This window comes from Camelus dromedarius, chromosome 15 (assembly GCF_036321535.1).
Source record: "Camelus dromedarius isolate mCamDro1 chromosome 15, mCamDro1.pat, whole genome shotgun sequence".
In the NCBI taxonomy this organism is placed as follows: domain Eukaryota; kingdom Metazoa; phylum Chordata; class Mammalia; order Artiodactyla; family Camelidae; genus Camelus; species Camelus dromedarius.
Window position 1 is genome coordinate 10,985,899 of NC_087450.1, and position 25,011 is coordinate 11,010,909.

At 49.3% G+C, this 25,011-nt stretch overlaps 2 protein-coding genes across 3 annotated transcripts; both read right to left on the bottom strand.

The window, feature by feature from the left end:
- Nucleotides 1-260: 260 nt before the first annotated feature.
- Nucleotides 261-11,986, bottom strand: SMYD5 (SMYD family member 5). 2 transcript variants are annotated; one of them, XM_010994230.3, is made up of 13 exons: nucleotides 11,852-11,984; nucleotides 8,043-8,151; nucleotides 7,134-7,273; nucleotides 6,577-6,698; nucleotides 6,147-6,216; nucleotides 5,437-5,541; nucleotides 4,573-4,635; nucleotides 4,294-4,364; nucleotides 3,871-3,977; nucleotides 3,433-3,489; nucleotides 2,466-2,560; nucleotides 1,754-1,824; nucleotides 261-1,656 (listed from the first exon to the last, which is right to left on the bottom strand). In XM_010994230.3, exons 1-13 carry the CDS (start codon nucleotides 11,945-11,947, stop codon nucleotides 1,509-1,511), a joined length of 1,254 nt encoding a protein of 417 aa, XP_010992532.2. In that variant the 5' UTR covers nucleotides 11,948-11,984; the 3' UTR covers nucleotides 261-1,508. The 2 variants fall into 2 exon arrangements, with proteins under 2 accessions (XP_010992532.2, XP_031323145.1); XM_031467285.2 differs by having other exon boundaries at nucleotides 1,510-1,612; nucleotides 11,852-11,986.
- Nucleotides 11,987-13,885: 1,899 nt separating this feature from the next.
- Nucleotides 13,886-19,128, bottom strand: NOTO (notochord homeobox). Its single transcript, XM_031467287.2, has 3 exons — nucleotides 18,711-19,128; nucleotides 16,005-16,219; nucleotides 13,886-14,186 (listed from the first exon to the last, which is right to left on the bottom strand). The coding sequence occupies exons 1-3, from the start codon at nucleotides 19,126-19,128 to the stop codon at nucleotides 14,028-14,030; spliced, it is 792 nt and encodes a 263-aa protein (XP_031323147.1). The 3' UTR covers nucleotides 13,886-14,027.
- Between the last annotated feature and the right edge of the window lie 5,883 nt (nucleotides 19,129-25,011).

The following is a 25,011-nucleotide window of genomic DNA, read 5'->3' on the forward strand; positions in this document are numbered from 1 at the left end:
AGTCCCTGAGGAAAAGACTCATCTTGTAGCCTAGTACTGGGGATCCATGTTGCACCTCAGAAGACCCCTGCTCCTAGACTTCAGATACATTTGCACAGCAGAACATAGATGAGACCAGAGATGAACCCAAACTGCGGGGCTGGAGCTCCCATGTCCCTCACCTGCTCTACCCTGTGCACCTTTGCGCCACCCATGTGATGGCTGTGTGCCCAGGGCAGCTCGTCAAGCCATTCTCCACAAAGCACTCCTGCAGAGGCCTGTCACCTCTCGTGTTTTATTGAAAACAGTGGGCAGGCGGGGTGGGAGGGGGTGTTGGCTGCTGTGAAGGAGTAAGAACCCAATAGGCCAGACAGGCAGATTCTACCTGGCTCATGACCCAGGAAAGGGCCTGTGGGGTGGCACCTGCTCTCCGTGGGATCCTTCAGCAGGGGCGTGGCAGGCCCCTCAAGGAAGGCAGGCAGAAAGGAATTGCAAGTGATGGGTTATAACTTCCACAGCTTCCGACCCAAGAGTGAGGGGTAGTGCTAATCTGGGGATGAGGAGGCCACAGTCATGGCTAATCTGAGTATCTAGACCAGCTCTTCTAGGTTTCTGGAAGACTTCAGTGTTCCTCTGTGGAGACCCTAAAGATGGAGACTGAGGCCAGGGGAGGCCCTCACTGATTCTTTCTAGAAGATTCTGGAACAGCCTAAATTAAGGAGCACAGACCTTTCATCCTCCAGGTCTCAGCCATGCTGCTAGAGTCCTCAGTGGGAAGAGGGCGTGAAGGGGTGATGATCCCCCACACCCCCCACCCAGGGGAGGCAGAGGCCTCTTCCATACCCATCCCACGGGGCTGGCCACTGTGCCAGGGCCCAGGAGGCAAGGCACAGAGGTTCCAGGGTCTGGGGAGGGGGCTAATCTCCACTCTCCCTGCTGTCTCAGTGGCAGGAGTGGGGAGGTGGGAGAGGCGGGTAATCGCCCCGGTTCAGTGTTGTCCTGCAGAGGGCCTTGGGGAAGGCGCTCTGGAGGCCCAGCTCCTCCCTGCCTCTCCCAGCTGTGCTAGTGGTCAGACCACAACAGTGGGAGGTGGGGAAGAGGTGAGGGCATCTCACCCGCTTTCTTCTTCACTGAAGTCAGGCTGTTCTCAGATTATCACTTTGCTACCCTCTCCGTAGCAAGTTGAGAGGGGTGGATGGGTAAGTGTGGCCATGGGGCCAAGGGGAAGAAAGACTGGTAGGCCCTGACCTTGGTTCCAGCCATGTATACCCGTACCTCAGGAGGAGGCCAGTTCTGAGAGGCTCAGGGACAGCACAGAGCCTGAGCCCCTCAGCAGCAGTGTCCAGGGCGTGAGGTCCGGGGGGGTGTGGAGGGCCTAGGGTCCTGCCTGTCCTACCCTCTGGCAGAAACAGAGCTGGAATGGGGGAAAGCAGGCAACGGGAGTGGGGAGTTCCTTCCAAGCCTCTGCTCTGGGGGAAGGCCCCCCTTTCCGACGGTCTGGGGTAGGACCCCTTCCAGGAAGGGCCACATCACACGTCAGTCATCTCATCCCCCAGCTCCGCATCTTCTGGCTCTCCTTCCTCCTCCTCTTCGTCCTCCTCCTCCTCAGATGTCACGTTGGGTTCATCAGCCTCTGCCAGGCATTTGGGGCAGGAACAGACAAACAGATAGTTCTCCCTGCAGGGTGGGGGGTGGTGGTGAGGGTGCAAAGCTAGGCAGCCACCGGGACAGGGGAGCCCGGAGCCCAGCCGCCCACCATGTCCCCAGCTGGCACCTGAGGATCTTGTGGCGGCTGTGGCGGCTGCGCTCCCGCTGACAGCAGTCTAGGTAACTGATGCAGATTTCCTGAAGGGCAGGAGAGAGGCGGGCTCTGGGCCTGTGCTTTCTGCCAGGTGGCATTAGGCCTGCCTAGCCACTGCCCCGCCTCCAGCTGCTGCCCCATCCCCAGGAGCCTGAGCTGCCCTTCAGCCAAGGGGTAGGCTGCTCAGATCCACTCCCCTGTGCTCGAGGCTTTAACAACCTGTGTCTGAGGTGGGGGATTGTGGTTAGCCTCAGGCCACGGTTAAAGGCAGCACACAGCCAAGGTCTGTGGCCTCTGGGACAGAAGTCTTCTTGGAGTGAAGTTACCTGCCCTGAAAGAAGTTTCAACCAGGCTCTGTGCACTGTGCTAACAGCCAGGACCCCAAGCCCTCACCAACATCCCACAGGCCAAGCCACAAAGGGCCATGTCCTGCTTCCTTAGAAGCTGCAGATAGACAGCTCGGGACAAGAACACAGGCACCAGCTGTCTCTTAAACACTACTCAGAGGCTTTCTGGAGTTTTTTGAAGTGGGGTGGGTTAGAGCATGCCCATGGGCAAGACTCCTGTCCTGGGGCATGTGAAGACTCAACCCAGCAGCCTGGTGTGGGCTGGGCTGCTCCCAGTTCCTGGAGAGAACTTGAAAGGCCTGCTGCCCACCCGCCCCCACAGCTACTGGCCCCCTCACCTCTCCTGGCTTAATATCCTCCAGGGCGGTGACATGCAAAAGGAAGTTGTTTTCTGGGAAGGAGGTCTCTGCGTTGGGGACACAGCTGTGGTTGCCTGGGTTATGAGAGGCAGGTAATGAGGATTGTTGACTAATAAAAAGAACAGCCTCAACCGTGCAAAGCACTAGGTCCCATCTTTCCTTATTCTCTGGTCCCTGCCAGGGCTGTGCAAGTCCTGGAACCCAGGTTTCCTGACTCCACTACCTGGCCAGTGCTCTTTCCTGAAGACCACAGAGCACAGGCCCAAATGCACTCCCGTCTCACTCCCCTCCCCCACCTGCCATGACTGCCCCTGTTCCTCTCCTCACTGGTCAGTTCCATTCTCAGCTGTGTTCCCAGTGTCTCGCAAAGGGATGGACAGGGCTGCGAAAGGGATGCCCGTGCCAGGCCACTTGACTCAGCCCTGTTACTGGACACCTGGTGACAGCTGAGCCAGACCCTCTGAGAGCCTAGTTTGGGACGGGTAGTGTCCCCAGAGCTAGGGAGGAAGGGTTTGCAGTGAGGAAAGCAGATGGTGGGAGGCTGAGATCTGGAAAAGACAACAGTCTGAGCTGGCTCTGGCCCTCCCCATCAGGTGCTGATGAGACTGCCTTCCAGCCTGAGCGCCTCCTGGGCTCTCAGACACTTCCCGACCAAAGCTCACAGGGCGTGGTGGTGCAAAGCCCATGGTTCCCTTTGCAAGAATCAGAGCTCTGTCCCCTGCCCTAGCCCCGGGCTTAGCCCACCGGAAGGTCTTATACATAAACGTATATTAAGGCACGAGCAGTCCAATGAATGAATGAATGAAAAAAATGATAGAAGATGGAGGGGAAATCCCCAAGGAAGCTCAGCCCTAACCCCACTCCCAGACTCAACTCGACCAGCCCAGAAGGAGCTGAGAGAGATGAATGCGGCTTGAAGCTACCCCTTCTCAATGCCGGGACTCACAGCAGCTCTGAAGCACAAAGAGGCCAGATCCTTCGCAGTTAAGAAACTCGCCAGTTGCTGTAAGACAGTAACACGCAGAGTTACTGCTTCCATTTTATAGGTGGGAAAAGGAAAGTAGGCTTATAAGGACAGGCACTGGCTCCACCTTCTTGCCACCCAGTCACTACCATTTTGCCTGAACCTGCTTCTCTGAGGCACAAGACTTGCTCTTCTATAAACAATACTGGCACTCTGTCCACCCCCAGCATCGAGCCTCTGCATGGGTCTCAGGGCCGTCTCTCATGTGTGTCCTGTGGGCCGATCTGAAGCTTCCCACAGGCACACAGGGATTACCTCCCCCAACCGTGAACTCAGAGCTCCCTGGGGGAAGGCTGTGTCCACCATCTGACTGATGGGCGTCTCCAAGGTTGGGTGAGGCCAAGGCTCCATCTCACCAACCTGCCTCGATGTCCTTGTACAGCTGGTCAATGAAGGCGTCCAGCTGCTCACGGTCCTGCGGCTTCAGCTCCAGAGCGTCACAGGCATGGACCCACTGGCTCAGGGAGCTGGGGGGTCCCAGGCAGCCGTGGTTGGAGAAGAGGCCCAGCTCACAGGGCTCTCCACCTCCAAGCAAGTTAAGTCCATTTCTTTCTCCGGGAGTAGAGTTGGGTGTGTGTGTGGGGGTGTCCTTTCCCAATAGACCAAGTGTTCCCAAGACCCAGTCTCTCCAGCCCCCACTACTGTGTTTAGTCCAGCATTCTGGCCAGAGTCACACCCTGCCCCACCCTAGTTTTGAAAGGAGCTGTGGCTACTTTCCTCAGTCAATCTCCCACCCGAGCCCCGAGGGACAAGTCCGATAGCTCTGGAACATTCTCTCCTAACCTGGTCCCAATTCCTTGGCCATTGGTCCCAACAAGAGCAAAGAGAGACCGGAATCCATCGGGAGTGAACCACTGTAGGGGGAAAGAACAACACTCAGGTTACAGCCACTTGCTGTTTTCTTCCTGGTACAACTCTCTGTTGAGGAACTTTTCCATAAGTCAGTCCCATCCCAACTCCAGAAGACCAGGTCTGCTCGGCTTAGCTGTCCTAGAAGGGGACAGTTGCTTCTGGAGAGCAGGAGTCACTGGAAGGCCACTGGTCCCACCTTCCCCAGCTCACCTGGCTGAGTGCTTCCTCATAAAGCGCCTCTGTGAAGAGTCTCCGCAGGAGCTCCAGCTGGCCCTGGTTTGGGGGAAGCGGAGAGAGACTGACATCCTGGGAACTTCACATTAGCACCCAGGCAGGGCCCAGAAGATCATGTGAGGGAAGGAAAAGGGCCAGCTCTGTAGCCTGAGCTTTCCCTGGGGGCAAAACAGAGCCCAGAGTCCTTATCTCCAAAGAGCCTTGGCAGTCTGCTGGCCTGTTCCGACCTGAGGTAGCAAACCCCAAATGCTTCCCTATTTTCCATCATTTGTGGCAGCAGGGCTGAGGCAGCCTGGCTTAGAACGTCTGTCCTCACCACCACCCTCCAGGCTCCCTGACCTGTGTCCAGAGCAGCTTGATCCTCCCCCTCTTTTCCCCAAAATTTAGTGTAGGGAGGCCCTTTCACACGCCTGCCTCCTCCTTCAGGCAGCTCCTCCTGGTGTTGTCAGTGAGACTGAGTAACTCTGATTCGGAGTGGGCACTCAGTACACTGGCAACTCAAATTCTGTTTCATACTGCGCCCTGACCCTGTGGGCCCCCAACCCTCCATTTTCCGCTAACCCGATTTGCCCACTGCTATCCTAGCACGAGGTCCTGCCTAATCCACACCAGGGCACCCAGCCCCTCCTTCCTCTGTCATCACCCTACTTCCCAATTTTAAGACCACATTAGGTCATGAAGTTAAATGGCAGCAAGAATACAAGTTCTCTGAATAGATTTTCAGACCCAGGCTCTAACCTCTTTCTGTGGCTGGGAAGGGAGCAAATGCGGAGCTTCCCTCAGGGAGCCATGGACATCCCAAGCTATTGGCGGGTGGGAGGGTCACAGGGGAAGACCAACCTTGAATTTGTCCCCCAGGAGTTTATGGACAATTTCCTCCTCCTCGTTAGCCATTTTATTACAGAACTGGGAGAAGAGCCTGATCCAGCGATCCTTATCCTTAGCCTGCAGTGAACAAACACACTTCAGGGTCACGTGTGCACAGCCCACACATGCATGTGCACACATGGACTCACGGACACCCTCCTCCTCACTGCCACTCCTGCCCATGTGGGAGGGGTAGACCGTGATTCTAAAGCCCCTGCCCTCAGAGAAACACCATCACACATGAGCTTCTAGGTAGACCCTTCCCTCCCACCCTGCCCACACCCAGCCATCTCCCCAGCTGGTGCCCAGCTAGCCAATTCAAATTCAACAACACTCGGGGAAATAGAAGAATAAGCAGCAATATTAATAGAAGGGGTTAGAGTGGCCGCTCTCACTTTATCTAAGAGATACAATCCTGGAAAAGTGGTGCTTATAATCAAATGCATGAATTGCTGCTACACTGGAAGTCATCTCATAGATCAAAGACGACAGGGAAGATGAGCCCCCACTCTCCCTGCCAGATTTCTGGTTCGCTACTCCTCAGGTTTACATAGCAAGCAGCTCTCCTTCGGGAAGCCTAGAAGAAACTCCGCGTCCAAGTCAGGGACTTAAGGTGAGAAGGAAACTGAGGTCAAGGGTCGAATGAGGCCAGAGTCAGCGTCCCTGAGATCAGGTAGGCTCACCTGTTTCACTGTGGCCACCATCCGGGCCATCAACATGATGCTTGCAGTCTCAGGGGGGTAGTGAACACTCCTGGGGAGAAAGAAAAAGGTGTGGCCTAGAAATTCCCTCCCCAGTAGCTGAGTTCAAGGAAGCCTGGTCTGACTGCTATAGAGAATCCTTCCTACCAATCCCACTTATAACCAAAAAGGGCAAGTCATTGGCAAGAACTTGGGCAGGATTTTATACCTCTATGGGCTTCGTGGGGCTGTTTCTGGGAGGGTGTAAAATGGTGGGACTGGCAGCTCAGATTAAAGGGAAGGGGTTGACTGATATGACCTCTGTTTAACCCTAAAGACAGAGGAAAAATCTGGGCGATGGTAACTTAACAAAGATGGCTGCATCTGCTGAGCATGGGGAAGGCAGAAAGGAAAGAGATGAAATGCTACCTACCTCCATGCCTCCTGCAGCTTATTGAGGGGATGCAGGGGGTCATCCTGCGAGGGGCCTGGGCACAGGACCTGATGGTACTGCTCAGCAGCAGCCAGCCGACATTCTGCACTGCAGTACATCACCTGTCGGGGGAGGTGGAGGTCAGCGCCCTAGGGTCTGGCCGTGGGGCGAGGCACAGACACCCATGTGGTACTCACCTCCTCTAAGTGTACTCCTTCCGCGAACAGCCCCTGGGCAGTAGTGAGTGGTATTATGAGATGAGAAAGCACATGGTGCTCTGGGGGCATGTGAGAGGGGAACCTAAGCCAGGCTTGTAAAGCCGTGGGAAGGAAAGACTGCCTCTCAGGTACAGGGAAGAGCCCTGCCAGGCTCCTAGAATGAGGGCAAGCTCCCGCCAAGCCTATTTTCCAGACTGGAACAGAAAGGACGAAACTGAGGAGTAACTGAGCCTTTTCAACATCTTACCCTACCTTGGGGCTCTCAAGGGCCATGACCAGGTCTGTCCTCACTCCTGTCTCCCTGAAGAGGACTTCAGCCCCACCCCCAGGGACACTCACCTGGCAGTGGGGACAGTTCTGGTGGAGGTCCTTGCGCACAGAGCACAGCTCGGGGTGAGGCAGAACCTGGCCTGGTTTCCCGGTCAGCCTCTGGGCGTTCTCCTCTGCCTTCTCCAGTGCCCGAAGGCAGTGGTCACAGGCTGGGAGAGAGAGCCAGAAGTGACAACGTAAGGGTCGTGAGAGCGGGGGTCACATTTGTCCTTTTCACAGCAGCATCCCCAGGGCTACAGTAGCACGTAGTAGGCGTTCGATAAAAGTTTGGGAAGTGAATGAATGAATGACTAAGTTAAAGAACGAAATGAATGGATGAATTTCACATGCATTCGAAGACAGATGGTGCCCTATTCCCTCTCTGGAGTCCCCACCCCTCCTGGCAGACTCTCTGTGCTTCTCAATGGGACTTAGTCTGTGGGGCTCCCCACCCCTCCCCCAAACTGGGCTTTCCCCATATTCTGGAGCCAACTGACCCTTCCTTTCCCATATTTTCACTACCCCAAGAAAAGTGTGTAGAAAAAGCAAGTGGCTGGCAAAGCTAAGGGCATCCTATTTGCTTCTGACCCCTAATGCAGTCTTTTTTGACCAAGAGACATGTGGTCTCCTCTTGGTAGAGGGCTCCACTTTGGCACAGAACCCCTCAGCATGACATCCAGTCTACAGGACGGGACAGACTGAATTCCACCTGAGTGACAGTCTTCCCCCAGGGAGCACCTGGGAAGAGCCTCTTGGCTGCAGGCTCACAGCCCCAAATGGAGGCATGGTACTTAGGCACGGTTCTCCAAGGGAAGATGTGCTTTCCTCCCGACACCCGGAGGCCCAGAGACATCAGCCGGCAGGGATGTATGTAGTTCTCTTCCACGCGCAAAGGCTGCTGCACCCAACAGCCCTGAGGCCTGGGCGAGAAGTGCTCACCTCGATAGCGATAAAGTGCATTCCAGAGAAACTGCGCAGCCACCAGGGGCCGTTCTATGAATATGGTCTCCCCCTTCTGGATCAGCTGTGTGGCAAACAGCCCCTTTCCCTAAGAGGGCAGAGAAGGAACAGGATGGCCTTAAGAAGAGACAGACGACATAGCTTCAAGGCTTCTGGAGGGCTGACCAGCCTCCTCCCACATGCTTCCCTCTCAGCAGGGGCCTCTGCCTCGGGAGGGCTCACAGAGCAAGGTCAGCCTCCATAAACTGCCTCCTCTGGAAATGCTGCTCTGACCTACTTCCAGCTGCACCTCCTCCAGCCTGTCCAGAGCAGAGGGCTTGAGATGGGAAGAGAGCCACCATGTCAGACTACTCAGAGGAGAATTTTTAGAATGGCCAGGGCAGGGCCAAAGTTCACAGCATTCTGGAACCTCCAGTACCAGGAGCTGGTAATGACAGGGTGGCTTTCTTGGAGTCATCCACACGCCCCTCTAAGATGCTGGCCGTGATGTTGCTGCTGCTCAGGGTTGCAGAGAAATCCTACACCACGGGAGAGGGAGGCCTAGTTTGGGGGAAAATATGCCCCACTTCCCCAGTCAGCCGGGGCCTCACAGCACCCAGCCTAGTACCGGGCACTCAGGAAGTTCTGAGATGTTACACCGAAGGAAATGGCTAATCCTAGCACCACTCCTAATGCTAACTTGCTGTGAATCTTTGAGCCAACTGCTTCACTTCTTTGCATCTGTTTCCCATCTGAAAAGCGAGTATTATAATAATACCTGCCAGGTAGTTTCCAGGATACAGTAATACAGCACAGGTGATGAGCTCTAGCTCCTCACTACTCAAAGTGAGGTGAGGGACTGGAATCATGAACACTGCCTGGGAGTTGTTAGAAATGCAGAACCTCAGGACCCACTCCAGACCTGCTGAGTTAGAATCTGTGTTTGAACAAGATGCCCAGGTGATTCAAATGCATGTTAAATGAGAAGAACTGGTCTAAAGCACTGCGTACATCATGTAAGGGATGAAGGATGAGAAGACAACTGTTGAACTGCCATCTCTCAAATGTGCAAAGGGACTCAGGAGACAGCTTCAGAACCTAGGCAGTTACTGGTCCTGCTGGGCATTTTCCCCCACTATACATTTAGAGAAGAGGCCCCTGCCAACACTGAACTGTCACAAAAAGGGAGAGAAAAGAAATGACTGACCCAGCAGTGAAATGTCCTGTCATGTGGCCCCCCAGGCAGTTCCCTGTTTCCTTCTAGCATTGGTGCTCTGGCTAGACAGGGGCTCCTCCCAAAGTCAGAGCAGCAGGATGGGTAGACCTGGACAGGCCCTGAGCAACCCATGAACCAAGAATCTCAACCCTTTGGACAACTCTGGGAGCTCCAACAGTACAGCGGGACAGCCGGAACAAAACCACTGGCAAAGCCATGGATGTAGCTCGGTTGTCTTTCCCCACCTCCATGTCAAGTAGCCCCTGGGACCCAACCTAGCAAAAAGAAAACCTGGCCAAAAGAAAACCTGGCCTTCCTCTGTGGGAAAAAAAGACATGGGCTGGGACCCACATTATCTCTGGCAATTTCAAGTCCTCAGTATTGGATAAATATTGATCTCTTTCTCCCTCTTTCTGGAGGACCAAATGTAGGAAATATTTATCAATCAAAGCAAAAGGGAAAAGAATCAGAGCTATTCCTCTACGAAACCACTCATCCCCCAAACATAGGAAAGTGTTTCAAGAAAAACAGCTCGAATTTGTATCACCAAGAAGCTTGGAGAGAACTGAAGCAGAATGGAAAGGGTACAAACTATGCAGTTATTTCCAATTTGAAAAGGAATTTTTTTTAAAGACTGTACAACAATCTAAAACTATGTAGTAAATTAATTCTTTATTAAATGATTTTCTAGAAAAACATTGATTGCTAAAAGTGAATCCAAAAGAAAGAAAGCCTAGACAGACTATTAAGCAATGCCAACATCTTTGGTCATTCATCATATTTGGTCAGGTTTCTGTTCTGACTGGTCATGTCCTTGGCATAGCAATTGGTAAAACTGTAAAAATCATCCCTGCTGATAACCATAGAGGCAACAGAGAAAGTGGTCGAAAACTACCCCCATGTCTATATGGTTTCATGAGCCAGCTCTCTCAAACCAAGTAATTCTCATGCTATTTAAACTATTCAATAACAGAGGGGGAAAAAATGGAAAGCTTCTCTATTTTACCAAAAAACAAGCATAACTTTGATGTGGTAACCTAAGAAAGATAGCATAAAGAAAAAAAAAATCACAAACCAATCTGACTCGATGAATACAGATGCAAAAAACCCAGGGTACTCCATCTTTTCACGAAATCTGGATATATGATTTTTCTGCGGTAGCAGATCAGTTGTAGGCATGGAGAGAGAAGCCAGGTGGGGTTTTGATAGAAGGCTAGGACAGGACAATTTGGTCAGGAGAGTGGCTGGACTGATGAAGTAGGAGGGAAGAAGTAAAGAAAGGAGGGGGCTGAGAGATGGGGGGGGGGGCTAAGTGAAAGTAAAGCTGAGTATCTCTGCATGCTAGGAGTGGTGCAATTGAGACACCATCAAACTGTCAGCCAATCAAGAGCACTAGAGGTCTTGCAGTGGGGATGAAGTTGTGAGCAGCTGAGGAGGCCAAGGATACAGAGGAGTTGATTTACCAAGGAAAGAGAGGAATGTTCCAGAGGCCCCTGGAATGGAAAGAGGGCAATGAAAGGCCAGGTCAGGGAACTGGATGAGTGTGAAGATGCTGAGAGCAGGAGACAAATGTCTAGAAGGCTGACATCTTGGGCAAGGACCAAAGATACCCACAGCCATTATATATGATGAAATATTCAACCTCATTAGTAAACAAAGAAATGTAAACGACAATACACCGAAACAGTTTTGCACATATCAACTAGCAAACGTGTAAGGAAAATACTCAGTGCTAGGGAGAACAAAAGGATGTGTGCACAGAAACTGAGCTCCAGTATCTTTGACCTCAGGGATGAAAAACAAGATATAACATAAAGGTCCACAAATGAGCAGCTGCTGAGTGAACTGTGGCCCTTCCGCTGTTACTCAACTCTTAAAAATTATACATAGAAACTGAATTATTGATACTTAAATATTTACTGCTGCATCAAAAAGCAGTTTCCAAAAATATTTTAATATGCACATATTTACACAAATACAGGATTGTGAGTGTTTTACCTTCTCTTTCCTTACATGCACTTTCAATTTTTTTTTCTACAATGTACTTCAGAAACATGATAATAAAACAATAAAATGTCACTCTCTTGTTTAAACCCTTCAAATGCTCCCAGTGGGCTTCGGTCCAAATCCCTTAGCACTCCAAGACCCTTCCTGAAGTGTCCTGGCCTCTTTCCTCATCCGCCACCCAAATCTCACTCAGAAATTTTCCTGAGGACCCACCCTTTTTTTTTTTTTTTTTATACCGCAGCTTCCTCTGCTCTGCATGTCCCGCCCACCGCTCCCGGGGCCCAGCAGCAACGTCCCCGGGCCCCGCTTGGAGCAGCCGTAGCGAGACCACTGACGAGGAGGCCCCCTTCTGCTGGGGGAGGAGGTGGCGCATGGAGACTTCGCTGGCCCCAGTCCACCAGGTGACCGCCCCGGAAGCCTGCACATGTGGACAGACTGGGAGCCCCCGGGCCGCGAGCACGGGCCGGGCCGCGCCGCAGCGTCCGAGCGGCAGAGAAGCTTCTAGGCTCTAGGAACGGGGTCCCACGGGGCGGTCTCCAGGGCCGGACGGGGTCGGCACTCCCGGGACGGTCTGCCGCGGCCTCACCTTGGCGCTGCTCACGAAGCGGACTTCCACGGCGACCCGGGCCCGGCCCGCCACGCCCACGCAGAAGGAGAACACGTCGCTCATGGAGGCCGCCATCTTGGGCGTACCTCCGCCTCCTGACCTTTGACCCACCTCAACCCGGGAGTCCCCGCCCCCACCGGCCCCGCCCCCGGCGTGAGTGCCCACGAGGCAGCGAGGGTTTGCGCTCTAGCGTGTCCCTTTGATCTGTGTGTATTGGTCGAGTGGTTCGTGCACTAGGTGGAACTGGGCCTGCCTTTGTACTTTTACATCTGTGCAGTTTTATCTGTCTCTGTTTTCGTGGCCAGCATCAGAGCCCTTGTGAGTGTGGTTTTGATGTATCCGTATCTGAGTTCATGTTTGTGTGTCTGAATGTTGTGTCTGGCACCCAGTGGCCTGTCTTGAGTCAAGCGCTCTTTGGCCCAGCCCTGGGGTGGGACAGCAGTGGGCCAACTTACTGCTATCCTCTCTGACCTGAAGGGAAGGACTAGCTTACTCCACCTATCCATCCTACAAAGGCTGCCACAAGATTTTCTTTCTCCCTAGGCACTCTGACAGCCGGGAAGACAGTCCCCACACAGTCTAGCTGGATGTGTGCCTTTCTCAGACTCGTTAGTGGTGTGGGGACCTTGTAGCCTGAGGGTGCCAGAGGGAGGGTCCATTTTGGGCCTCAGGTCTGAAGACCCCTGAAATTGTATGCAGAAGTGAGTCTGCATATGCACATTGTCCTTACAACAGGAGACTGGCCTGTTCTCTTGTTCAGGGCCCCCAAAAGGCTGCAGACCTATAGCACCTGCCCCCACAGCCAGGCCTGACCACCAGTCTCATTTTGTTCCCTTTTCCTCCAGTTGATTCGGTGCTCCTTGAAAAGGGACCTGTGTCTGCATGTGCTGTGGTCTCATGGTGACATTTAGGGATTGGGTAGAGCCTGGTTAGTGCTGAATAGATAACTTGAATTTTTTGAAAAGTGAGCCTGGAAGAGGCAGATGCAACTGTGTTCTTTTGATTAATAAAGTAGACTTTGGGTCCAGCAGTTACGAAGGATTTCCCTGAAGACAGGAACAGAAAGTTTTTTGAAGCTGGACCCTAACCTCGCTCCAGTTGCAGCCTAGCATCCTGGAGAGGATGGTCCACTGCCTTGGGGGCAGGTGGTTTTCCAAGGCCGCCCCTGGCTCCTTGCCTTGCCCCTCTCCCTCAGAAAACTCTGGAGAGCAGTGTGGACCATGCCCTTCTCACCACGAGGTGGCAGGGCAGGTCTTCTACCAGCTCACCTCAACACAAGCCATTCTAGATTCCAAATGAATAACCCTCAACAGGGGCCTGCCAGGGAATGTAGAGTGGCAGAGAAATCAGCTCTGGAAATGTTGGTGGCAGGCTTCCTGGGAAGGAACAGGAGCCATGAATCAGGATCATGAAGAGGGGAAATAATAATACAGCATAGTTCAAGACAAAATGGTGATCTTGGCAAAGGCAGAGTTAAAACTTTCTTTACCCTATATTAAAGATGGAAAGGGGGTCAAGACCAGCAGCAAGAGGGAAAAAGATGGTGGTCAGGGCAGCACGTCTGCTCCAAGGAGGCAGCTGGGCCTGAGCTCCTTCTGAGAGTAGTAACAGTTTAGACAAAACAAGAAAACTTTGGGAAATTCTGTGAGAGGAAGTGGGCTAAATGATCTGTCTTTCCCTCTGCTCTCAACTACACCATCTCCGATGGGAGTCTTCTAAGCCCAGACACTGACTCAGGAAGGCCCACTCTCCTCTGCAGCCAGGCTAGAAAAAGATGAATCCTTGGAAAGGCCAGGGCTGGTGCATGTACTGCTCCTCTGGGTGAAGGGGACCTATAAGCCTTCCTGCACATTTATTGGGCTTGGCACAATGTAAGTGCTCTACAGACATTTCAGCCCTGGGAAGTCTAAGTTATCAACACACCCATTATACAGAGTGAAAAAAATAGCCTCTGAAGTTCATTCTTAACTTGGCCAAGGACATAGCTGAAGGCCAAAGTCTGTGCTGCTGGACCATTTTCATTATTAGAGCTCCCAGGGGTAGTACCCCTTGACTCTGACAAGGCTCTTCATTAAGAAGGAGAGAATGGAGGTCCAGTGGGTGCCCCTGGGGAGAACTAGCCCAGACAGCCTGGGCTGAGCCTCTGTCGCAGTCCTCAGCTGTCCATTCCTGGCCCGGCGTCTTCTCTCTGGATGCTGGTTTCGGAGCTGCTGGAGGGCTCGTCTGGAGAGGCAGCCGTGGCAGACACAGGTGGCAGTTTCAGCCTTTGCTGCTTCTGGTACTTGACCCTGCGGTTTTGGAACCAGACCCTCACCTATAATTGAGGCAGTGGACAGAGATCAGAATGTGACCAGCAGTTCCCACTGCTTCCCCCATTCCCACAGTGCCCACTCGTCTCTGGCCAGAATTTACTCTTCGTTCTAAGGGAATTATCTCCTTCAAAAGACCCTTTGTCTAATTCCAGTCACCATTCATTCACCCAACAAGTATTTATTAAGCTCCTAATATGTGCTAGGCACCACTCAAGGTGATGGTGATACAGTGGTGAGCCATTAAGGCATGGTCTCTGCCCTCAGAGAGCTCACAGTCTAGTGGAGAGACACTAATAACAAATATGGGAACAAACAAATATATAAGCACAAATGGGGGGTGTGAACGGGTTTGCGCCTCCCTGAGGAATCAGCACTTAAGCTTAGGCTCAGAGGGTGAGAGGCCAGCCTGATGGGGACAGAGAAAAGCAAGCCAGGGCAGGGGAGCTAAGCTTGGAGTGTTTGAGGACCAAAACAGAGGAGAGCGTGGCTGATGCACCTGAGAGAGGGGAAAGCAAAGGAAAGGAGAGTGTGAGAGGTCAGTGGGGACCAGATCACCCAGAACTGTGAAGGCTGTAGGGAAGGAGTGTCAACTTCGAGGCTTGTAAGTAGGGTGTGACATAGTCCTATTTACATCTCAAGTAAATTGCACATCTGGCTGCTGTTTGAAGAATGGATGTAAACAGATGCAGGGGAGAACTGGGAAACTGCTGCAGTGATCCAGCGAGAGCTGGGGCTGCCCACTTCCCTATATGATGAGAAAAATAGTCCCATTTGAAACTGGATGCAATGGAGAGAAATGAAGTGACTCCAGCTGTGTTTTGGAGGTAGGAGTGACAAGGCTGGCTGATGGAGTGGAAGAGAAAGAAGACTCTAGGATCACTAGGTATTTTGAGCACTGGGTGGACACTGGACTGCCATGTGTGGGGAAAGAAAGAGATTTGGGGAGAAAAAAGATCAAGAATTGAGGTTTTGACTTGTTAAGTTTGAAATGGCTACCCACAAGACATCCAATTGGAGGCCAAAAGAAGGTAGTTAGCTGCACAAATCAGAAAAGAGGGGTGGGCAGAGAATACAAATTTGGGAGTCATTGGCTTGTAGATGGTATTTCAAACTGTGAGAGTAGATGAAATCAGCTGGGGAGAAAGATTTGAGGTCACAAAGAGAAGGGTTGCCTACAAAGGCGACGGGGAAGAAAGGACCGGAGAGCTGGGAGGAAAACCAAGAGACTGCAGTGTCTGGAAGCCAAAAGAAGAGTGTGATTCAATAAGAGAAGGAGTGGTCAACTGTCCTGAGAGGTGGAGTACCATAAGGAAAAGAGAAGCAGTTGTTGCCTCTGGCAACATGGAGGTCATTAGAGACCTTGATGAGAAGGTTTGATGAAATGGTAGGGAAAGAGTTCACACTGGGATGAGTAAGGAGTAGAGGGGAGGGGAGTATATGGAGAGAACATAGCCAGTGCCTGTGAAAAAGCAGAGAAATGATGCAGCAGCTGGAGGGGAATATGAGGTGAAGAGAATGTTTATTATTTTTAATGTTAGTCCCTTGGATACTTACTCAGTCTCATTGTCAGCTCCTTATTTAGCATGCAAACGTTATATTATAAAGTTCAGGTTAACACCATGTGTTGTTCCCATAACGTGACTTCAAATAGGACTCTTTTTCTCATCATACAGGGAAGGAAGTGTGCCAATGGGTAGGGCCTGTCTCTCCCAACGACCTGCCACAGAGGACAAAAGCCCATGTCTTCCTCCCAGGGTCTTTAAGAGAGTAGTGTCTGTCCCCAGGTGCAGCCCAGGCCCCACCTGAGTCCCTGCTCTCACCTGGTTCTCCGTAAGGTTGAGCTGGGCTGCCAGCTGGGCTCTCTGCTTCCCCACGAGATTGTGCTGTTTTGCAAACATTTTCTCCAACTCTTCCAACTGCTCCAAGTTAAACATAGTTCGAACCCTCTTTTGGGATCTCTCAGTGTCCTGAAGGTCGTGAGCTGGGGCCCAGTCTGGAGGACCCCAGAGGCCTGGGCAGTGAGCCAGCTCCAAGCCTGAAAAGGAATCAGCAGGAGGGGAGGTTAGCCAGTCCCCCTCTGCCCTCTCATCTTGGAGGAGAGAGAACAACTCGCAGCTCCCCTGTGCTGCCTTGTCCTCGGCCAGGTAACACAGCAAAAAGGCAGAGAGGGAAGACACTCCCAAATGAGAAAGAAGGGACAGTGCTGTGAGACCACTTCTGTCTCTACTATTCTTCAACAGAGTGGCTTAATCTCTGCCCCTAAGAGGAGTTGCCAGACCTCCATCTTTCCTGTCCTCCTCTCCTTTCCTTGGCTACTTTAGGAAAACCCTATGGGATAAACAGAGAAGGGACCCCTTCTGAACAAAGAGTTCATCCTTTTCGATGTCTACTATGTTTCAGACATGCTTCCGGGACAAAATACGAAAATTCCTAACAGTAAAAAGGGTAAATAAGTAAAATGTTGAGTAAAAAAGGTACATAAGTAAAACATTGAGTATGTCAGAAAGTGATGAGCGCTAGTGAGAATGAGGCAGGGAGGGACAGGGGAGGTGTATGTGGGAGTGGGGGCCGTTTGCATCTTCAGAAAGAGTAGCCACCTCATTGAGGTCACATTTGAACGGGGTCAGTATGTACAGTTTGTGCCCTGCACACAGGTACCTAGCTGAGAGGGTAAGTGGAGTCTGATATTCTGCCCAATTCTTGCTCCCTGACCAGGTTTTGTGTCTGCTTAAAGTTAGGGGTGCCTTTTTCTAATGCACATAAGGTACTATTCAGCTCATCAAGCTGTGGGCCAGTGGAGGTGGAGATTGGTCCAGTGGGGAGACAGTACCTGAGTCATATCGCTGAAGGAATGAGGAAGTAAGCCACTGGGCTGTCTTGGAGGGAAGTGTTCCAAACAGAGGCCCCACAAGTGCAGTGCTAAGATTCCTCAGTTACCACTAGCCTTGGCGAGGCTCCAGGGTTGGCAGACAAACTGCCTGAGTGAATGGAGAGAGGCCAGGGCCCTAGCGGCCCAACACCTGAGTCACTGGGCCCACCTGGCTTACCATAAACATGGGCATTAATAGCAAAAGATGAGAAATAATCAATGCCTTCTGATTAAAATATGGTACATCCTTACAATGGACCACTCTGTGGCATAAAGAAGCTCTGCATGTATTGATAAAGGAAAAATCTCCAGGATATATGGTCAAGTGAAAAGAGTAATGTGTCTAATATGGGAGATTAGAAGAATGTATATATGTGTATGTGTGTGTATATATGTGTATATATATATATTCACACACATACACACATGCACGTGTATGTGTTCAGGTATTAAATATGTATAAAATACCTCTGGAAGAATTAAAACCTGGTGTCTGGCTGCCTGTGGGGTGGGGGGGAACCAGGTGGCTGTGGGGATAGGAATGGGAGAGGAAACTCTTATCCGTACTATGTCTTAGTAAACACTTTGAAGTTTGAACTGTGTGGATGTAATACCAATGCAAAAACCAACTTGCAAATGAGACAGCCGTAATCCAGAGACATAAACTGCAATTCAGACCCAGGTGTGTGGAGACGTTAGAAAAGAGTGGCTTGGAGTGAGGGCCGGGGCTCCCATGCAGTGGCATGAATTTAGATGGGGTTAGGAGACCAAGGTTTCTCTCCCACATGGTTGGAGGAATGTCCAGCCAAAAGGAATGGAGGAAATGCAGGATAGGGGGAACCCAGGAAGTAGGAGGCAGGTTAGATTGTCTTATAATAGCCTTCATATGGGTCGATAATGCTTGCACTAACTTTGCTCCTGTTCTCATGGAAACCATGGGAAAGCATGAACCAGATAGCCCAAAATGGCAAAGACTTGTGTAGGTGGATGTTAATGCGAGAGGACAAAGTTCCCTCAGCAGTTAAATTCGCACTGAGATGTAAGTCAGTGCCTGCGCTCCAGAGCCCAGAGCCCAGAGCCCCAAGGTACCATTCTCACAGCTGTACGCAGTGAAGTGTGGAAGCTAAGCTCACTCAGACATGAGCAGTGGAGGTGGGATGGGGTCTTTAACTCCTAACAGCTCCTCGCTGAGCAGTACCAGCAGTAGCACCCGCTTCTCCCGGTTAAAGGTAGGGCCCTGGGTTTGCGACGACGAGAGCCGCTTTGGCGAAGAGTCTGCGCCACAGTGTTACCCACAGAGGGTGTGGGAGGAAGCCAGGGCCTCTATAAATCCTTCCTCTAGCCACGCGGGGCCGGGCCCCGTGCAGCCCCTGCGCTGGCCTTGGCCGTCTTCTCAGCCCCGCTCTGCACCCGCCCTCACACACGCCTTCTCCCAGCTCAGCGGCGGGCCGGGCAGCCTCGCGCCCGGGTCTGGTCTCAAGGGTCCCACTCTCCCCCGGCTTTCAACTGCAAGGTCAAGGGTCATAGGGTTCCCACCCACTCCAAACCGCGTATGGTCCTCAAACTCAGGGGCATCTCCTCTATCCTATGCCTATCGCGGCCTCCTCCTCTCAGCCGCCCCGCCGGCTTCCCCGAACCGGCACCCGGCACCCCGTACCTGTGATGCCAAGGCCTTGGAGGCCGCAGAAGTGGGCCGCGCGCAGCCCCAGCACCAGGGTCTGGGGGCGCTGCTGGTCCAGCCCCGCGCTCAGGTAGGCGGGCAGCCACGCCGCTGGACATGCGCCGGGCAGAACCCGGGCCGGAGGCCAGGAGGGAGCGTTCCCGAGGCCCGCGGCGGCGCAGCCGGGGACTGACAGCCGGGAGGCGCCGGGCGCGCGGGGGTCGGGCCTGGTCAGGATGGCCTCGACGGAGAAGGAGGACTCGAGGCGTCCGGGCGCGCGGTGTGGGTCTGGGCCAGACAAGCGGCGCAGCAGTGCGGGGAACGCGGGCTCGGGAGAGCAGCCCGGGCGCGGGGGCTGCACCCGAGCGTCCGATGGAGCGGGCGGCCGGCGTCCTCGCGGCCCCGCGCTGGGCATGGCGCGGCCCCTGCCGGGACGAGCGCAGGGAGGGGAGCCGGGGCCTCTGGGGCTGTGTGGGAAGCACAAGAAGCGAGTGAGAACACCTGCTTTAAATAGGGGAGAGAGCCTTGCTGGCCAGCCTTTTGGCCCCGGTGTCCGCGAGGGCTCTTAAGTTGGACGGGGCGGGGCGGACCGGGCCTTATCTTCCTGGGCCCAGACGCCGCCTCCAGCGCAGTGGACCCCCCAGATGCTCCAAAGCCCCGCGCGCTTTGCGACCGTGGGAGGCCGGCATCCTCCTTCCTTCCGCATTGAAAAGTGCCCCCCGCTGGTGCGGTCTGGGTGAGGGGTGGGGGTGCGGAAAGGACCCTGAGCTCCCTTCGGCTCGCAGATGATCCCGGGCGAGCAACCCTGCCAGTGGGCGCCTTCAGGCCTCGGCTTATCCGCTCGCGGTCTTGAAGCAGAAGCCGTCATCTGTGACTAAGCAAGACCTTAAAAAATTTTTAATTTAATTTAAATATCTTGTTTATAAACACAGTAAAAAGTAAATGCCCCACCTCGTCTGCCAGCCATCCAGCTTCCCTGCCTGGACACACAGCTGTAGTTACAATTTCTTTTGGATCTTTCCAGGCACTTTTTGCACCCACTACCTAGGAAAATTCTTTCTTATATTAAAAAAAAAAAAGTGAAAGGGGAAAAACTGTAATGGTTCCAGATTAAGAAATACTAATTCATTGCCAATTCACAGGAGTCGATGTCCTGCAAAACCTGTGTTATGTGGGTGTAAGGCAGGCATTTGTATCCCTGTTTCACAGATGGATAATCAGTATTTACCCTTGTCCTTTGGCAAGTTTCCAGTTACTGTTTGAATTTCTTCACATGTAAAATGGATATAGTAGTAGGTACCTCATGGAGTTGCTGAATTACATGAGTTACTGCATGTAAAGCATTTAGAATTGGCCTGGTGCGTACGCGGTGAGCACTATACTATGGTTGTGGAGCTCCCAGGGATTCCTGCCTTCCAGGCTCCCATAGCATTCTGCCTGCCTGCAAAAATGCCTAATATTGAAACTACTCAGTCAGGTCGAGGTGCAGTTCAATGGTGGTGTCCAGGCATCAGCTGTTTGGAACACCAACCAGCCTTGTCTGCTGTGCCAAGTAAGGGCTGGAGGAAATTTGCTGGGATGGGGAGCCACCTGCCCCTTCCTGTTTCCACTTCAGCGAATACCCACAGCTTTCTGAGCAGCCCCTCAGGCCGCCTGGAACGTTGAGATTGTGTGCAAAATGATGGAAGAGTGACCCATCTGGTCCCAGGTCTAGCTACTGTGTTCTGGCCAGAGGATGCAGAGTCAGAGGTGAGGAAACACCAATGAGAGCTCTAGGGAAGGGGTGTAGGTGGGAGAGGCTCTCTCTTACATGAGGTCAGTCCCATTGGGAATAAAGAAGTTCTAGAACCCCCACCCCCATAACTCCCAAATCCTATGCACACTACCCCATTTCTCAACGTGGTTTTTTGAGGAGGTTTCCTCTGAGGAGGGGCTGTGTGACCCAGCCCCCAGGACCCAACCAGGCTACAGTGCTGAGGCACCAAAAGCAGGCCTTGTGAGGTGGGATAGAGACATCCACTTTTTTGGGCTCACAAAGACACCAGCTTTTGCTGATGGGGAACAATGGAGCATGATGGTGGAAAATATGGATTTTAGAGTTGGACAAAACGGCTTCAAATTCCAACTTTGTCACTGAACGTTTCTATGACTTTAGAGAAGTGGCTTATTCATTCTAAGCCATCATATCTTATAAGATGGGAATGATCTCTTAGGTGAGAAAATACTTAATGGGATTCTTATAAAAATTAAATGAGATTGTGTTTTTAGTTAAGTGATAAGCTATTATGGGGAGGAGAGAGGCTATTTACAATAACAGCATGCACCCTGGAATCAGGGGAGCTGACAAAAGAACAAGACAAAACTTGTTAAGAAGGCTTATGCATTTTGTTACCTCTGTTTGTAATGATTTTTAGGTAAAAGTATGGTCCCTGTGTGTTTAGCTCTGGATTTTCAGTACATTATTAACTATTTTCTGTTGTTTCACTTATTTCTTCTCAAACTGTAAGTTCCTGAGGATAGATGTCAATATCTCCAATTTACATATAAGTAATTAGAGCAAGAGAGGTTAACAGCCTGCCTAGATTCAAATCCTCTAGCTATGGGACATTAGCAAAATGTGTTTTAATTTACACTTATTTCCCTGAAGACTGTTCAGATTGAGCCACTTTTGTGTGAAATGCGTGTTCAAGTGGTTTACTTATTTTTCCATTGGGTTACTATCTTTTTCTTATTTATTTGTAAGACTATTTATGTATAGATGGAGAGATATTTTGGAATCAAGTCTTTTGTGGTAATATATATAGAAGGAAGTATCTCCCACTCTGTGGCCTGCCTTTTCATTCTTTTAATGTTTTCTTTTGATGGACAAAATTACTAATTTTAAGAAAGGAAAAAAAGACAAAGGGAGAAACTGTAGGTTAAAAAGAGTCATGAAAGACATATTAATCAATTGTAATGGCCGATCTTATTAGGAGCCAAAGAAACTGTATAAATATTTATGAGATAACTGAGGATATTTAAATGCTGGATATTAGATAACATGAAAGATTATTGGTATATATTTTTATAGGTATCATAATGATATTTTTAGGTATGATAATATTTTTAGCTACATATAATGAATCCTTATATTTTATAAAAACTTACTGAACACATGAAAATATATTTAATGTAAAATATATCATGTCAGACCATATGACCCAGGAATCCCGCTCCTGGGCATATATCCAGAAGGAACCCTACTTCAAAATGACACCTGCACCCCAATGTTCATAGCAGCACTATTTACAATAGCCAAGACATGGAAACAGCCTAAATGTCCATCAATAGATGACTGGATAAAGAAGAAGTGGTATATTTATACAATGGAATACTATTTAGCCATAAAAACTGACAACATAATGCCATTTGCAGCAACATGGATGCTCCTGGAGAATGTCATTCTAAGTGAAGTAATCCATAAAGAGAAGGAAAAATACCATATGAGATCGCTCATAAGTGGAATCTAAAAACAAACAAAAAAACAAAGCATAAATACAAAACAGAAATAGACTCACAGACATAGAATACAAACTTGTGGTTACCAAGGGGGCGGGGGGCGGGAAGAGATAGACTGGGATTTCAAAATTGTAGAATAGATAAACAAGATCATACTGTATAGCACAGGGAAATATATACAAGATCTTATGGTAGCTCACAGAGAAAAAAATGTGACAATGATTATATATATGTTCATGTATGACTGAAAAATTGTCCTCTACACTGGAATTTGACAACATTGTAAAACGACTATAAATCAATAAAAAATGTTTTAAAAAACATTGTTAATACATTTGAAAACTTATAAGAAACATATCATTTTCTAGAAAAATACAAATTGTCAAAATTGAATTTAGAAAAAATAGAAAACAATATAGCACTATTCATTGGTAACCAAAATTTTCCTTCCCCTGCAAAATCCAGTCTCAATAGTTTTACAAAACAAGTAATTCTGATTTTATACTATTTCAGAGTTGAAAAGGGGGAAAGCTACTCAAATCATTTTTGAGGCTAGTGTAGTCTTGATATCCAAACCAGAAAAGAATAGTTTAAAAGAAAATAATTTTAAATCAATTATCCATACGATGCTAAGTTGCCAAAATGTAAAATAAAATATCAGTGAATCAAACTTGGCAGTTTATATAAAAATAATAATTAATCATGATCAGGTAGGGTTTGTTCTGGAAATGTAAGAAAGTTCAACATCATAAAATCTATTAAGGAGTACACCATATTAACAGATTAAAGAAAACTATGTAATACTTTTAATAGATGCAGAAGGACATTTGATAAGGCTCTACAGTCATTTAAAAACAGAAACTTTTAGTAAACTTCAGGGTAAAAAGCTAAGTATCAAAGTAGTAGTTTATATAACCATATTGAAGAAAAAATATAATGATCTTAATAGGAACAGAAAAAATTTTATAAAATTCAACATTCATTTATTTAAAAACTATATACTTTACCAAATTAAAGGGTAAAGAGTAGTCATAAAAAATCCACAGTAAGAATCATATTGAGGGAGGGTATAGCTCAGTGGTAGAATGCTTGCTTAGCATGCATGAGGTCCTGGGTTCAGTCCTCAGTACCTCCAGTGAAAAAAAAACCTAATTACTTCCTCCCAAAAGAAAAAAAATTATATTTAAAAATGAGACTTCAGAAAAGTCCTAAAATCAAGAATAAGGTGCATATCCATTATTGTAGTGTCTGTGTATCATAGTACTGGTGATACATTGCAACAAGACACAAAAAGAAAGATGTGATTGGAAAGGAAGAGATGAAACTTCTCTTATTTGTAGACAATATGATTATCTAGAGAGAAAATTTAAGCAAATTCATAGAGAAACTATTAGAACTAATTAGAAAATTGAGTAAAGTTTCTGGATATGTGATCAATATATAAAAACTGGTAAATGTAAATATTACTAACAAATGTAATAGAAACATATATCTCATAACTGCAACATACACTATAAGATACATGGGAATAAACTGATATGATATGTGAAATGTCTGAAAAGTTGAAAAGAGTATTGAAGGACATAAAATAAGATCTGAATAAATGAATGGGAAGACTCAGTGTCAAAAGGTGACAATTATTCCCAAAATTATTTTAAAAATTATATGTAATTAGAATTTTAAAAAATCCCAATAAAATTGCAGAACTTGACATCCTGATTCAAAAACTGTAGAACAAAACACCAAGAATATCAAAGATAACTTGAATAAATTGAACAAGGTGATGGAACTTGCCTTATGCAATATCACCACTTCTTATAAAGTAAAAGTGTGGGCAGAGGAACTGGTTATAAATATGGAAAAAGAAAAAAAGAGATTCCTACCTCACAACATAGTTTTATGACCTCAGGATAAAGAAGAATTGCTTAAATACAAGAAACACCCACCATAAATTTTGACACATTCAAACTTAAAACTTCTGTACAATAAATGACACCATAAATAAAGATAAAGGGCGAGTCACAAACTGAGAAAAGTATAACCCACAGAGCTGAGAGGGTTTGATTCAAGAATCAAAACCACTAGGGGTGACGTAGATTAAGGAATTTATTACGGAAATTTGATCTTATATACCTATGGGAGCTAGTTAAACAGTTAATACAACTATTGCTTCTACATCTACTCCTGAGACCTCAAGTCAGCAGGGTAGGCAGTGAGAGACGAATAATGGGCATGAAGTGGGGAGAAATAGGACAAATGGAACCTGTGAGTAAGACCTGAAACTCACAAGAGGGAACAAACACTTCTTTCTTTCACTACCTCCAACCTTCCAACTTCCATAATGCAAGAGATCCGTGGAAGAATCTGGTGCCTTTTATCCCAGAGCTAACAATGCACCTGACCCAGGAGTTGGAGAAGCTGAAGGAGGAGCTCCAATGAGAGCTCAAAGAGCTGCAGACTTGGCTCTAGCTTCACGCCCATAAAGTGAACCAACAGGTCACCAAGTCACTGAGCTTAAGCTGCAGTAGCATTGACCCTACAGCGCCTTCCCAAGTACAATCATGGCTGCTTCACTTCTAGCTTTCAAATATCATGCCAATTTCTCCTGTGGCCTACCCTAGCCCAGAACCATACCAGAAAAGAAATTCTAGGAATAAAATTCCAGCTTAACTAAGGTGACACAGTACAAAGCCATCACAGTCCACCCTTTGTCAATTTGGCATCCATAAACACCTGTTTTCACCATACTTAACTTTCAAATAGTTTGAAAGCAAAATACAGAAAATTGTGCTTCTGCTTA

Bases quoted from the DNA above. Each gene is read 5' to 3' on its own strand.
- SMYD5 (XM_010994230.3), bottom strand. From the start codon at position 11,947: ATGGCGGCCTCCATGAGCGACGTGTTCTCCTTCTGCGTGGGCGTGGCG. The intron at 8,152-11,851 runs GTGAGGCCGCGG...CTGCCCTCTTAG, and splicing joins GCTTCGTGAGCAGCGCCAAG to GGAAAGGGGCTGTTTGCCAC. The intron at 1,657-1,753 runs GTGCCAGCTGGG...CCCACCCTGCAG, and splicing joins AGCCGCCACAAGATCCTCAG to GGAGAACTATCTGTTTGTCT.
- NOTO (XM_031467287.2), bottom strand. From the start codon at position 19,128: ATGCCCAGCGCGGGGCCGCGAGGACGCCGGCCGCCCGCTCCATCGGAC. The intron at 16,220-18,710 runs GTACGGGGTGCC...ATTCCTTTTCAG, and splicing joins CCAAGGCCTTGGCATCACAG to GCTTGGAGCTGGCTCACTGC. The intron at 14,187-16,004 runs GTGAGAGCAGGG...CCTCAATTATAG, and splicing joins TCAACCTTACGGAGAACCAG to GTGAGGGTCTGGTTCCAAAA.